This window comes from Artemia franciscana, chromosome 20, assembly GCF_032884065.1.
Source record: "Artemia franciscana chromosome 20, ASM3288406v1, whole genome shotgun sequence".
Lineage (NCBI taxonomy): Eukaryota > Metazoa > Arthropoda > Branchiopoda > Anostraca > Artemiidae > Artemia > Artemia franciscana.
This window is the reverse complement of record NC_088882.1, coordinates 25776487-25793001: the sequence shown is the minus strand read 5'-3', so window position 1 is coordinate 25793001 and position 16515 is coordinate 25776487. Positions and strand designations below refer to the sequence as shown.

At 38.2% G+C, this 16515-nt stretch overlaps 1 protein-coding gene across 1 annotated transcript in view; it reads right to left on the bottom strand.

Moving 5' to 3' along the window:
- The window catches only part of LOC136039962 (uncharacterized Golgi apparatus membrane protein-like protein CG5021), a 30951-nt gene extending 27273 nt beyond the window's left edge, over positions 1 to 3678 (bottom strand). Inside the window, exons 1-2 of the mRNA XM_065723987.1 lie at positions 3514 to 3678; positions 350 to 555 (exon numbers count right to left, since the gene is read on the bottom strand). Coding sequence (XP_065580059.1) covers positions 350 to 547 — 198 coding nt within the window. The 5' untranslated portion in view covers positions 548 to 555; positions 3514 to 3678. The remainder of the gene's footprint in view (positions 1 to 349; positions 556 to 3513) is intronic.
- Positions 3679 to 16515: the final 12837 nt, after the last annotated feature.

Below are 16515 nucleotides of genomic sequence, written 5' to 3'. Positions count from 1 at the left end.
TATATGTCTTAAATATCTTTAATGACGTCACCGTCACAGCAAAAATGACGACAACTAACTTCATGACGTCACTCGACACAGAAACATGACGTTACCTGATCCACAGACAGACAACTTATTTTTATATATATAGATATATATATATATATACTAGGTGTTGGGGTGGCGCGTTTTAAAAAATTTTTTTTTTTTTTAAAAACTTACCAGCCACCTAAATTTGAGACTAAATAAGGCAACAATGAAGAAAACAACCCACAAAACTGGAGTTAGAAACAAAGCTGACCAAAATATTTTTGAGACTGTTGGGCTAATGGGCAAATGGGGGCTAATGGGAATAAAAAAAACTTACCAGCCACCTAAACTTGAGACTAAATAAGGCAACAATGAAGAAAACAACCCACAAAACTGGAGTTAGAAACAAAGCTGACCAAAATATTTTTGAGTCTGTTGGGCTAATGGGATTTACTTCACTCGGCTCACGAGTTTCATAAATCCAATGACTTTTTCCTTGATCATCTATATAATTCCACCATCTCAGTCCAACCATAAAACGACCTAATTAAAACAGAAAAAGGTTTATTCAAAAAGAACTAGGCTAGAACTTTTCAAAATATATAGGACAGTAAAAAAAAATACGATTGCAATCTTCTCCAGGAATGATGAAAAATATGAAAAGGAAGTAATAATGACAACAATAATGAGAATACGGTAATGTCTTTTTTCATTGAGATACAAAGTGCTTTTTAAAAGATTTTTACAGTATAAAGACTTGAGATTTTTTCCATATCACTATCTAAAGACTCCCATAGCACAGGTCCTCAACTAATAACAAAAAATTAGCGCTAGTTGGAAAATAATCAAATATCAATAAGCACATCGATACATGAAAACTAACATCAGTATGGAACACCGAAACGTAAACACCAATAATGAAATAATATTAAAAAAATAATCAAAATAGATCAAACTGTCCAATTATACTTAATAGGCTACTTTGTTCTCAGTTTTTTTTATTTGTGTTTTTTCGGCAATTATTTTTTTATAAATATTTTTTTTTTTATTCAAGGTTTACTGATCTCCGAAAAAGTTGAGACCACGTCAAGATCTTTGTATAAAAAAAAATTATATGAATATTTTTTCTTCTTTATGAGGAGTAGACATTATAAGGGAGGAAACTTTCAACAGAAGACCCTTGAGTAGCTCCTCTGTTGAGCTGTTTAATATTGACTGAAAATAAAAATAAAATATATATTAACAGATAGTTTAATTAAAAAAGCTCGAAAGAATATTCACCTATCTTGTGACGAAAACATTAAGTATTAACAAAAAAGAATGGACGAAACAATCTAACTGCATAAAGCTTGAAAAAAAATGTCAATCTATCTCTGTGTTGACATAAACTGATGTGGTAAATTGAATATTTTTAACAGTATCTGTGACTGAGAAAACTCAAAAGAGTGTCAACCCATATTTGTCTTGACAAAATTTAGTATTGACAAAAGATGATGTCATAAATAGAATATTTTTAATAGTTAGCACAATTGGGAAAGCTTGGAAGAATATCAACCTACGTTTGCAAGAGATTTTTCATCCTGAACAAAATCAAAACGTGTTACAGTAAAAACATATAATCATATAATCGAATAAAAAAATAACGTTTTTTGAACTGGAAGTAAGGGGCAACATTCAGATGATTTTTTTTTAATAGAAATGGAAGTGTTTACAATACACTAGGTGAGCAGTTCTTAATGATCAATACAAAATTTACGATTTTTCCCATTTTAATCAAAGTTTTTTTTTTCCAACTCATATTTGTTTTATGTATGAGGTCGCTGTGTTAACCACACTGTTTTAGTCGTTATTCAGTTCAGTCAGATAATTTAGTACAGCGACCCTATTTCTTATGTCGCCTCTTTTCAAATTATTTTTTTTTAGATAATATTTTTCAATTGAAAGTAAGGAGCAACTTTAAAAATGACAACGAAAAGAAAATATTCAGTAAATAAAGGCGATGCCCCCTCCTCAACACCTTGCAATTCACGCAAAAACTTTTAGCACTTTTAAAAAAAGCTTGCTATTGTAATTAAACAAACTTGTCTTTTGAAAAATTGGGACAAACAGTCAAACTTTAGCCGCAAGAGCAGGGTATTGAGGAGCGGGAAAATCCACTCATATATGGATTAATTTCTGTTCTTTTTGAATTTTAATGTTGCTTCTTACTTCAAGTTGAACAAAACTTATTTTTTTATTTAACTTCTGATCGTTTTTCATATAATGCCAGTAAATCTGGCTCACCCTCTAAGGAAAATTTCCTCCCCTCACATAGGGTTCTCTGATATGCTAAATCGGAAGGTGTGATTACTATTAAAATTCTTTGATTTTTAGGAGGTGGTTCCCCCCTTTTTCGGAAATCAGGAAAAATTTCTCAGGCTTGTAGCCTTTTATGGGTAACATTAAGCTTAATGACTCTCGTGTATTTGAAGTCAGCATAATAAGCTGGTTCTTTTGATATATTTATTGAAATCAAAATTCCGTTTTACAGAGTTTTGGTTACTATTGAGCCGTGTTGCTCTTTACTTACAGTTCGTTACCATGAACTGTTTGATTATCCACTATATAGGACAATCATCAAATCAATCGGCTAAGATTATTGTACAAACAGCAACAAACCCTAAGGCAAGTACTTTACAAAAGATTTACGAAGTCTGTATGACCCAGCTTAAAGACAAATTTGGTAGCCTTAAAAACCTAGTTTAGGGCCTTTCCTCTAAATTGAAAAGTTGTTGAACTAGAAGCAGTTGAATGAAACATTTAAGAATGAACCAACAGAAAATTGCTAAGAAATATTTATTTCAATATTGAATGAAACATTTAAGAATGAACCAACAGAAAATTGCTAAGAAATATTTATTTCAATATTGTCAACTTTTACACAAAATGTCATATCTGACATTTTCATATTCCCGATTCCCAAAGCTGTTTATTAAGCCATTTCAAAGGAAGGATAAGGAGGGTAGTGTAGATAAGGAGGAATAAAATGTGATTGGACGTATGTTGTTATGCTGATCCTCCTATTGAATACAGCTCAGCATACCATTTTTGACAATTATTTCATGTTTAAAAACATCAGCTCAAATACCAAAACGTAAACAGTAATAAATCAATATATGAGAAATTTAACCAAAACTACATATAACTGATCCTTGGATCTTGTTGGGTAGGTAAGGAATTCTGACCTACAGCAAAACCTACCGGAAAAACAAAGGGCACATATTTTGTATATGATCAAATGAAAATAAAAGTACAAAATCATATGAGCCAGCAGCCACTTAAATTTTATAAGCTTACAAAAATTCCTATTTGTCTTTCGCAGAAGTTACCACCAATTCAATCATTTTATATCACCAGTCTATTTAATTATAAAACAACATTTCTTTAGTATCATACTTGGTCTTTGAGATGTTGATGGCTTACACTTTATGGTGACTAGGTGACTACGATGTATGAATTTACCTGTGATATTCTTGGTGATCCAGAAGTCCAGAGCAACTAGCAATGTCACAGACACAAAACTTGATATGAAAGAATCACTAAACCAGCCACAGAACAGGTAAACAATTAGCCCAAGTCCCTTGAAGAGAACATGAGAAACTGTAATATTCTAGAACTAATAATATTCCCCAAGTTCTGAATCCGTGCCCACAAACTTGACACTCTCATCTGCGTACGAGTACGAATTAATTACAGACTTTTCGAGAAAGAACCACAGATGGCATCGCAGTCATCTAAGCGGAAGAAAGACAGTCCGATTAAAGGCCAAGACAAATGCTCAGCGTGCGCGGTAGCATTAGACCCTAACTCATCTGCCCTTGAATGTGATTCTTGTGAAAATTGGCTATGTATAAAGTGTTTGGAGATGCCCCTAGCTGAGTACAATCTTTTCACAAAGATGACAAGGCGAATTGGTTGCCAGTGGGTATGCCCAGTGTGCAAACTCAGGGCACCGCAGTCGTCCAATCAAAGTAACATTGGTAACCAAGTAAAAACCCTCCTTTCCGAGTTTGAAGATCGAATCGCAAAAAAGTTTGATGATTCGTTCGACTTATTTAAGGACAGTATCACAAAAGAAATAAGCGAGGCAGTAAACCCACTCAGTGATCGGATCTCCAACATTGAAAGAGACATGGCATCTAAGTGTTCTGTTGCTGATGTCGATAGCAGAATCTCTAAACTAGTCGCGGAGGGAAAAGTTGGTACTGACCTAGAGGACCAAGTCCTAAAAGTGATGAGGCAGGATAGGGACAGACAACGCAGGAAACTGAACCTCATCGCTTACGGTGTCTCACCTACAGACGATGATACAAACTTTGTGATCCAGCACCTAGCCTCAGATTATAGTCTCCCCGGCGTCAAAATTCTGAACCTGAAAAGACTCGGTGCAAACAAACCACCCACCCAGCAAGTCCCACACCGCCCTCCCCCGATTCTTTTTAGTGTTACAGACATTGCCACCAAGGTAAAGATCTTGAAAAAATCCGTCGAGCTGAAAGCAGACATACAGTTCCACAGCGATGAGTCCCGAGAGGACAGAGCTAAACGTAAGAGCGCTACAGAGGAACTTAAAAGACGGATTGCAAACGGTGAGACTGACCTCGGAGTACGGAACGGCAAAGTCGTCTCAAAAAACGGTCAGCGAGCTCCACCCCCAGCATTGGGAGCGATGGAGCACTAGATGCACAGCCAGACGAAAGACATGTAAATAGTAGTTTAGTGTCATTTAACAGTGTATTATATAGTAGTTCCATATCAGCTCAAGAACATTCATCGGAATGCAGTTTTGAAACTGCCAAATCTGACACTAGCTGCGTTCTTTCTGTTGAATCGGAATACAACTCGCCAGATTCTTATTCAACTGACGCAGCATCTAGCGAAGCAGACGAAAGTCCGTCATCCAACGATGACGTGCTAGTTCCAGCGGGCTCAGGAAGAAGAAGAAGCAGACAGAAACAAGTGATGAAAGTGTTGTCAACAAACATTGACTCCTTGCCAAACAAGCTGAATGAGCTAAAAGTGTTGCTGGCTCACGAAGATATAGACGTTGTGTGCTTAAGTGAAATTTGCCCAAAAAACTCTCAAAATAGACTGGAGGATAGCCATATTCAGATACCAGGATACACAGTCATTTCGAATCTGGACAGACCCAATGTGAGGAGAGGAGTTGCCATATACATCAAGTCAGCCTTGAAGGTAAATAACTTTGACCTTTTCACAAGTGCCAATTATTTTTGGGTAGAGTCTATCCTGGTTGAATTGACAGTAGGGTCTGAAAAGTTTAGAATTGGTGTGATTTACCGTAGCCCTTCCCCCCCCAGCTCCGAAGAATCATTTCAGTATGTGGCAAATATTATAAATGAAATGACAATATGTAACCCCAAAAATGTCATCATCACAGGAGACTTTAACATGCCGGACACCAGGTGGGTCGATGGTTTAGGCTTTACTCTTCAAAACAACTATACCAATCCAACTCTTGAAGCCTTTGCTGATAACCTGCTGGTCCAGACAGTTGAGTTCCCTACCAGACATAGAGATCATCAAACTCCATCTCTCCTTGATCTCGTTCTGTCAAACAACCCCGAAAAAATTATGTCAACAGCAAACTTACCCCCCCTTGGAGCAAGCGACCATCTTTGTATCCTGAGTGCAATAATCTTGAATCAGATACCAACCAACAAAATCAAACGAACGTTTGTTGATTACAAGAAAATACGCCAGGACCTACAAGAGATTGAATGGGAAAACTCCTTGCAACAAGACACTGAAGCATCCTGGGAGCTTTTCAAGGACATACTACTGAGTCTTGAGTTGAAGCATACGAAAACTTACTTCTCAGAACGTCCCAGAACCCTTCCGTATATGTCACCACAGCTAAAAAAAGTCATTAATAAGAAAAAGAAAGCTTGGAAAAAGTATAAAAATTGTGAGAGTGCAGCCCATCTAGAGCAGTACAAAAAGGCCAGGAACAAACTGAGAAATGCGACCAGAAAAGCAACCATAAGATATGAGGAGTCGATAGCACTAGAGGCAAAAACCAATCCAAAAAAGTTTTGGAGATATGTCACTTCAAACAACCCAAGCCGCAGGTCGATCCATCATTTTACCTCCAGCGATGGAACCAAAATAACCGACCCATTGGTAATGGCAGATACCCTCAATCAATGCTTCTCGTCAAATTTCTCTAAAGACCCTGGATGCCCCCCACCGGATATGCCAACCACCCACATCAAACACCCTATGCCATCGATCCAGTTCACAGCTTGTGATACTTACAAGCGCCTAAAAACTTTGGACCCATCCAAGGCAAAGGGACCCGATGGCATCCATCCTAGGTTGCTGAAGGAGACCGCAGCTGAAATAGCGGAACCCCTGACAAGAATATTCCAGATGTCAATAGCTTCCAAAACTATTCCCTCTGACTGGAAAACAGCAAATGTCATGCCAGTTTTCAAAAAAGGACAGAAAGATAAACCACAGAATTACAGACCCATCAGCCTGACTTCTGTCCCATCAAAAGTCATGGAAGGCGTCTTAAATGATGCAATCGTTGCACATCTGGAAACTAACAGCCTGTTATACGATGGACAACATGGTTTCAGGAAGGGTCGCTCTGTGGAGACAAACCTAATTCAATCATATGACATAATCACCAAGATGATTGAGGAAGGCCTTCCAGTTGACGTACTCTTGCTGGACCAAGCCAAAGCTTTCGAGAAGGTAGTACACTCGTACCTGGAAAGGAAACTAGAGTTCTATCAACTCCACCAAGATGTAAGAGAATGGATTATCCAGTTTCTCAAGGATAGAATACAGAGGGTGATGATGTATGATGAGGAGGGGAATCAAATCATGTCAAACCCAACTCCAGTGCTCAGCGGAGTTCCGCAAGGAACTAAACTGGGACCTACCCTCTTCAACATGTTCATCAATGACTCAGCCCAGTCAGTGCAAAATGACCTTAAACTGTTTGCAGACGACTCGAAATTGTTTGGCCCAGTCGCAAACAACCAACAGTGCGCAGCTCTGCAGGCAGATCTGCACACCCTCAACAACTGGTCCTCTTCCTGGTCCCTCGAGTTTAATGCTGAAAAGTGCAAAGTCCTACATCTTGGCCCTAAGAACCCAGGAATGACATATACAATGACAGATCGTACTGGGAAGCTCATAACTTTGGAAACTGTCACCGAAGAAAGAGACCTTGGGGTCATTGTTGATGACAAAATGAAATTCCATAGTCACAGCAAATACCTAGCTGCAAAAGGCAACAGGTCCCTTGGTCTCATCAGACGTAATATCACCAGTAGATCTCCCAGGACAATCAGGAAGCTATATACAGGACTGGTCAGACCGCAACTTGAGTACGGAGTCTCTCTTGCCGTTCCCCACTATGTCGTGGACAAGATGATCCTTGAGAGCGTTCAGCGGAGGGCTACAAAACTACCAACCAAATGTAAGAACCTCTCGTACCCTGAACGCCTCAAGAAACTCAAGCTCCCAACCCTGACGTACAGGAGGAAACGCGGAGATGCAATCCTGACCCACAAGCTGCTGGAGAATGGTGTCACACCAGGGCTTTTTAATAAGTCGCTCTCTAGCCACACCCGGGGCCACACCAAGAAGCTCCAGCAACAAAGAAGCTCACGGAGAGAACGTTCCAACTTCTTCTCAACTCGTGCTGTTCCACTGTGGAATTCCCTTAGTGAAGAAACAGTTCAGTCCAAAACTGTTGACAACTTCAAAAAAGCAATTGACCGAGACTGGGCAGCGATGGAGTGGAAACTACACTGGGAGGCCAGTGGATCTACTCAACGGAACTAGACAACGCACTTCCACCTCCATCACTCAACCGGCGAATCTACAGGATGTTCACCCAACCTTATTCGCCGGACAGTGCGATTTAAGGTAATTTAAGGTAATATAGGGACTCCTGAAAAAAAAAGTATAACTCAAATCCATTTAAAATTAAGAGGGACAAAATTAGAAAGATAGACACAACAAAACATTAAAAAGAAAAAGCAGATACCTTCTAGTATTTTTTGGCAGTTAGTATGGGCAGTTCTAACACCTAGCCAAAACAAATAAACATGTATTTATATATTGCGAGTATGTAGACTAAAAAATTGAGCAGCCACCATTTCTTGTTTTGAAACTAGTACTTATTTCATAACAGTTGATTCAACTCACAGATTGAAACAGCTGAGATGCATTCTGAGAATAATTAGCAAATATATAGGTCTAATTTGGGATATAATTTACATATCAGGGGGGGAGGGTAAAGTATAGCAGGGCTGCATGCAAAATGTGTTAACTATGATAATTCTGCATATTATGATAGCAAGAACTGTGTTCTTGAAATGGGAAATGGTGTAAGCCTAGGAGACCAGCTACAAATAAGAAAACATGCTAAGAAAACAATTCTTACTTCATAATTTACAGAATAATCCTAGTTATCACATTTTGCAGGGGGAGAAACCTTTATCCCCACTTCTTTCCTAGTATTTCCAGTTTTTTTTATCATATTTCTAGATATTTGTCTCTATTCTCTAAGTCTTGAAAATTGTTTATAAACAAATACCCAAATGCCATCTAACCAATCCTAACCATATTTATCACAGTTCGTCTTTATATATATTTTTGTGATAAATATTTTAATTGCATGGTCTTCAATTGCATTAATTACAATTTAATTACATTTCAAAATGGAAAAATGCAGTCAAATCCGTGTCGATTTTTCAGAATTTTGTTAAAAGAAAAATTGTACAACAGTGAAAGATATGAATATAAGGTTTCCCCCCTGCAAAATATTTTAACTAGGATTGATCTGCATATTATGAAGTAAGAACTGTTTTCTTAATATGTTTCCTTAGGTATAGCTGGTCTTCTAGGCTTATACCTAGGAAATATATAATTTAGGCTATATATTTGCTTTCAGAATTTTATAACATAGTGCTTTCTTTTACACCTGACAGAGGACTAATACCAGAAGATTTATTATACAAGGTTTCACTTTCACAGTCTGCCACAAAGATCATAAATTTCCAGTGCCCTTGGGGGGGGAGGAGCAGCTGAGGTTGGTGCTTCAGAATGTCAGTAATTGCCTTGATAGATAACTCGATAAATAACCTATGGAGCATAGCACAATATGGCTTTAGGAAAAACAGGTCTTGTAATACTCAGCTAATGGAAGTAGTTAATAGTTTTCAAATAATGGCTGACTTAGTTCAAAAGTTTGATTGTGTTTATGTTGATTTTTATAAGGCATTTGACAAGGTATCCATAACTATACTGTTGAAAAAATGCCAGAAGTATGGGATTTGATTGAGAACTCTGGCTTGGATTACAGATTACCTAAAACATAGGTCACAGAATGTTAAGGTTTGGCGAAGCCTTATCTAACCAGTGTAGTGTTTTGAGCGCAGTCCCTCGGGGTAGATGTTTTGGACCAGTTCTGTTTTTTATATCAATAAATGATTTGCCACAGGTACAACACAGTAAAATCAGAATGTTTGCAGATGATGCAAAGCTTTACAAGGGCGTATCTTCTCCAGATGATGTGGCTTTGCTACAGGATGACTTAAATGTCTTGGTCAATTGGTGTAATTTAAATTCAATGACTTTTAGTCAGGGAAAATGTCATATGATGAATTGCCTAGTGAATGCAGTGGCACACCAGTATTCTATTGCTGAAGTTTTAATATGTTCTGTTTATTCCATTAGGAACCTTGGTATTGTTTTAATAATCAATTGATGTTTGATAAACAAGTATTAGCTGTATCATGCAAAGCCAATTACAGTTTTCTTTGTATCAAAAGATGGATTAACCTGCAAAGCTTTACTCAGCTGTAGAAGACAATGAGGCAACCAATAGTTGGATACAAAGTATTGATTTATCTTTGAACTGTGAGGATATAAACTGGATTTAACTTTGAATTTAATTGGATTGTGCAACAAGTGAAACTGAGTATAGTAAGAGATTAAGAAATATTATTAATTTTGAGCATTCAAAGAGTGCAGACGTAAAGTGGTTTAATATGGCATTAATTTAACCCTAATTGGCAAGCAGGAGAAGGGCAGTTCTACCATTGCAAGCTCTCTCTGAATGTTGAATTATAAGTTAAAACTCTAGCTTTGGACTGCAAATGTGACGTCATGGCAAGCAAATATGGATATGTGTTTGCACCTGTTCTGAACTTTGTTCGAACAGCCTTGAATCATGAACATGGACCCTTCTACAAAGTGGACAAGGACATGATAGAGAAAGTACAGAGGAGAGCAACAAAGATAGTAGACGGGTGCCAACATCTTCCTTACCCAATGAGACAGCAAACTCTGGACTTATACAGTATGACTTACCAGAAAAAGGGGGTGACATGATTAACACTTACAAATTGATTCACAACAATCCAATTCATGGTCTCTTCTTCATCGATTCATCACAGCGGACAATGGGTCATTCTAAGAAGCTCATAAAGGTCAATGCTCAGAGGAGGGAACGCCATCACTTCCTAACCAACCGGGTAGTAGACCAGTGGAACTCTCTGAGCAATCATACTGTATCCAGTAAGACCGTCAAAGAATTCAAAGTCTCACTTGACAAGGAGTGGAGCAATAAGGAATGGAAGCTGGAATGGGACACCTTGGAGTCCCAGACCACAACATAAAACCAACTCAATATTCAAAACAATTCCCGAATCGATCCACATGGCAATTTTTGAAGAAATGCTGAGCAATGCTACAGGATGGAAAATCCTTCAATTGCTACAAGTTGCAATTATGGTAATTACACCAGGCAATTATCTTGACTATCCCCCAGCATGATATGCTGTCATGTCCTAAGCAGAAAGACTTTTTAGACAAGCACTCCGATAGTGGCAGTATATTTTGGGTAAAACAGACCAAAACTAGATTAATAGCCTTCATGGATAAACCTAAAGTTGCACAAGCTCTAAGTGATTTGCTTAAGACAAAACCTGAAAACAAAGTATCTTTCTGACACAAAAAGTATTTGGCAATTGCTAAATTTCTCCCACTTGACACCTTGGAAGCAGATATTACTAGTTTAAACCTATAGGTGCTTCAAGCAAGACGCTTTAGAGCTTGAGGAAGTGCCAAACTGATTTTACATATAAACTAAGCTGTAATCTGGTCTTGAAGTTTGGCTTGAAAGTAGAATATACAGTACAGCAAGTCTTTGAATTAAAGGCTGTCCTGTAGAGGTTCTTCAAATGTCTTTCCTTTGATCATCTGGCTAAGGACTACACCAGTACTCAGAAGCACTCTAGTCATGCTGAGCCTGCAGCTTAGATACCAATACAGTTATGAAAACTTGATTTATTTTTGGGACACAGTGCATGGTAGCGATGCTAGCGACTGGAGACAGGAAACATGGCATTGGTATCTAAGCTGTGGCCTGAATCTAAAAGTTGGAGCAATTCACAGCTTAGATACCAATAGTTCAGAGCTATGGTGTTCCCGCCTATGGTGTTGTAGTACAATCTACGCGTCGGAGCGAGGGCTTGGAGGAGGCGCCAAGTTCAGAGCTCTGTACCAAAAGCTTCTCATGGGTAAGATAGGAGTTTCCATAACTGTATTGGTATCTAAGCTGTGGCTGAGCCTCATGAGTCTATTAGAACCAACCCTTGTAGTTCATTGCAAATTAGGCGTGCTCTCTGTCCACCTGGAAAATGGAATCATTCCAGTTTTAGTCTTTTGTTTCCTGTAGTGAGAAAAGCCATTGCTAACACCAATACCCCTTCCACCAGATGAAGAGAGAAATTTCTATCTTTTCTTGAGATATTTTGGACATAATAAGATGGAATAACTACAGGACTTATGTGACAAGTATGACATAATACGTATTCAGGAACATTTGCTTACTGCAGAAATCTTTGGTCTTTATGAGTGTTTCCAAAACAAATCTGTGTTAATTCATGAGGTCATTTGTCAGAGTGGCTCAGGCAGAGACAGTAGTGGAACTGCTATTTTTTATGATAATAGCCTGCCTCTAAAGAAATTAGAATCATGATAATTCTAAATAGCTTCCCAACTCAAAGGTCCCAGCATGTTCATCATTATTAATGTTTATTTTCCCCACCAATTATGACTCTATCCAAAGCCAAAAACGTTTTGCAGAGGCATGCAGTTGCCTTTGTAGACTTTTGCTTTGTTTGGGTAATACCCACTACATAATCAGTGAATTTTCAATGCAACCTAACTAAGAATGGAAAAATTTTCTGATATTGTGCACTCATGTCAATATGAGCACACAAATGTCTGATGAGGTGCAGTGATTTGTGGAAAAGGTGATATTTTTACATATATACATAACTCAGGTAGCAGCTCCAATATAGATCATGTTGTCTCTAACTTTACTCTTGCTTCAAATATTGCAGTGGATTCTGAGCACATGTTCAGCAATCACTTTGGCTTGTCATTTGAAATTAGTGATTTGCCTAATACTAGGACAAATCCCCTGCAGTTTTTCTATAAGAAAGAGTGGGAAAAGGTTGACAAGATTCTCTACCAAGATAGACTAGATGAGATAATAACAAAAATTAAAGTACTGTTCCAGCTTTCACTTCATGGTGTAAGCAATAGCATTAATCTTGACATATATGCTGCTGAAATTGTTCATGCTATCAAGCATGGGGAGGCAGCCTCTGTCCTGGTAGCTAAAGAGAACAGAGGTACCTGTAAGTTTGGCTGGAGTCATGATCCCAGCTTAAGCACAACTATAAGACATTCAAAAATGTGATATTGTATTTGTTGATTGTGATAAGTCACAATCTGGTCTTCTGTTCCAGCCTTCCAGAAAGACAAAAAAGGAATAAACCAAGTGTGTCAGTGACCTTCAATCTAGGGAAGCTGAGCATGACTCTGCTGAGACTCTTAAAAATCCAAACTTCATGTGAAAAAAATATAGAAACATTCAGAATAGTCATAGTAAAGTGAGCATGAGTATTCCTGAAGAGCAATGGTTTTGCCATTATTCTGCTGTATTTGGCTCTTGTGATTCAAATTTAGAAACTGGAAGTGATGCCTTATTAAAAAATAGGCTTGGCCCACTACTGCATAAACATAAAATGTTTCTTGTTTCTAAAAATTATGTCGTGCATGTAATCTGGCTCTTGAGGCATTGCAAAGCTCCCAGTTTAGATGGTATCACACCCCACGACCTTCAAATGCAAATGCACTACTTGTTGATTATCTAAATTTTAATTCAAATGCGTATTGATACAGGTCAAGTACCTAATACAGACTTTATTGATGTACTGTGACTCAGTTTGAATTTAACAAACATTTCCTATTGACAGAATGTTTCTTTCCCAATGTGTTATATACCAATGGATGCAGAAAAGAATGCTTAGCAAAACAATAGCTTTTTTGTCCTATTCTGTTTTTCATTAGACAATTACTTTATTTCTGATAAGTGCCACATCACCTGGAATGAACTTTGTTTATGTTTAGTTTTTCAACCGTTTTCTTTGTAGTTGTAATAAGTGTTGCCAATATTATGCCAAAATCGACAGTAAAAAGTGCTAGCGTATCTAATGAACCTGGAAAGCATGTTCAAGAAAGCCTCTCTAAATCAGACTGCTGTATGAAATGCCTAACAGGCCTTGCCAAGAGTGCTAAATGTTTGCAGTGTGACTCTTGCAGCAAATGGACATGTGCTACTTGTTTATTATTGAATGATGAGGAATTTACTGCATTAAGCTCGGCCACAAGTAAGCTTGAATGCACATGGAACTGTTCTAAATGCCTTACAAGCCCACCAACTCATGCCTCCATTGTAGCAGACATAATGTCAGCCATTTCAGCCGCCATGTTGTCCTTCCAGACAACCATCACCCAGATGTTAACTGAACTGGCCAATAGTACCAAGGACACATTGAAAGCAGACTTTGAACGTTTAAAAACTAAAATGGCTGCTATTGAGCAAAACCTCTCCACAAAGTGTGATGAAAAGACTACTCAGTTGATTGCCCAAGAAGAAGTCGAATCTGCTAGCATCTCACTCCTGAGTGCATCCAATACTACACAAATAGTGCAAGTTCAAAAGAATCATGATAGTCAAAAATGAAATATTGTTGCAGTTGGAATACCAGTGTCTGGTGACCCTTCTATTTTTATTTGAGATCATTTAGTGCAGCAGTATCACATCAATCCTGGCGACCTAGTGAATGTTAGACGTTTGCCATCTTGTCTAAATTCAACCTCAAGCCAACTCCTCCACCAGTAATTTTCACTGTGTCTAATTTTAAGGTCAAGAAAAATCCTTCAGAAATTGTTTGAACTCAGAGAGGTCATCCAGTTTTGATCTGACCAGTCCAGGGAGGATCACCTTAAACACAGAGAGTTTGTTCAGCAACTGAAAGAGAGGACAGCATCAGGTGAAAAAAATCTTGTAATTGAGTTGTCTTCAAGTAGTTCCCATTTTTTTAGTGCTAATTCAACACTTTCTTCTGGTGCTTCATCAATTGAACCTCTTTCTGCTGGTGTAATTTCTGCTACTAAATCATCTCTGCACAGTGCAACCAAAAGTGCAACTCACCATGCAAATGATATTGGAAAATTAGGATTCTTAGTGTGAATGCAAACGGCCTCTGCAACAAGGTTCCAGAACTCCATCTCTGCCTAGCAAAAGAAACAGTCAATATTGCAGCCGTATCTGAGATATGCCTCAAGAATGTAAGACAGCCCCTTACAGCCCAAGCACTTGAAATCAATGGATACCAACTCATATCTAACATTGAGTCCAGTGCCTGCAGGAGAGGTGTTGGCATATATGTCAAAAGTACTCAGGTGAGCACTTTGATACATTCTTCCCACTGCTGTGTTTGGGTTGAGAATGTCTGGGTTAGACTGCAGTGTGATAACTCTACAATAGTGCTAGGAGTGGTTTATTGTAGTCCTATTACTCCCTCTTGCCCTGAATCTGAACAGCATCTTGCTAATATTATTTCAGATATTATCAAGGGCTCTTGCAACCAAGATGTGGTGATTATTGGTGACGTCAATCTTCCTGATTATGATTGGGTTGATGGTTCTGGTTTTTCAGCCAAAGAACAGGAATCTCCATTTCTTGCATGCCTGTCTGAACATTTGCTGTTCCAAACTGTTGACCAACCTACACGGTACAGAGATGGCCAAACATCTAACATACTGGACCTAGTTATTCTTAATAATACAGATTTGTGGACTAAAAATGAATTTCTTGCTCCTATTGGTAACAATGATCATGCTGCTATCCTTACAGAATTGCGCTTGGCTACTACTCAACCTCTTACTAAACAACACAAAGTTAGTGATTACAAGTGTATCTCTGAGAGACTTGCTGACTTTGATTGGGATGCCATAGTCACTTGGGACATCAAAGAATCTTGGCAGAAATTCAAAGCTGTTTTGCTAGTTTTTGAAAGAGCTCACACTAGAACATTTTTGAGACAACAGGCAAAGCCACTACCCTTTGTGAGTTGTCTAACTACCAAACTACTGAACAGGAAGAATCAAACCTGGGAACACTTTAAAAAAAAGAAAACAGCTGCAAACTATCAAAAGGCACAGAATGAGGCCTCTAACTCCATCAAACAACTGAAGAAGAGTCATGAAGAAAGGTTAGTTGAAAATATAAAAAATAACCCAAGCTGTTTTGGCAGTATGTTTCTGTTAAATGTTGAAATAGGCACTCTTTCCCTGATCTGATCCATCATGGTCAGACAGTTTCATACCTGGCTATTAAAGTCGAGATTCTAAATAACCAGTTTGCATCACCTTTCACACCAGATACTACTCGTCAGCTCCCGGCTCCTCCCTCCACTTGCTTTGTTGGATGTAAATAAGTCTGCAGGGCCAGATGGCCTCCATCCCTGTCTTTTCCACAAGTGCAGAACAGAAATAGCATACCCACTGTCAAAGCTCATCAGACTATCTCTTGATAGCTCAAAGCTTCCTGCACAGTGGAAAGTGGCACATATTACCCCCATTCACAAAAGGGGAAGGAAAGATTCTGCAGAAAACTACCAAACTATTAGTATTACCTCTGTTGTTGTTAAGCTTCTTGAATGTATTGTCAACAAAGCAGTTATTGAGCATCTTGATCAGAATTGTCCTCTCAACAGCTCTCAACATGATTTCTGAAGCAACAGATCAGTTGATACTAATCTGCTCAAGTCATATGACTATATTACAAAACTACTGGAGTTGGGAACCCCTTTTGACATGATCCTTCTTGATTTTGCAAAAGCATTTGGCAAAGTCTATCATAAGAGACTTGAGCTTAAGCTACAATCTATTGGTTTGGAGGAAAAAATTCTTAAATGGATTCTGGATTTCTTGAGGAATTGTGTTCAGCATGTAAGACTATTTGATGCAGATGGCAATCATATCTTCTCCTCCTTTCAGCTTGTTATCAGTGAGGTTCCACAGGGTAGTGTGCTTGACCCTTATATGCCAATG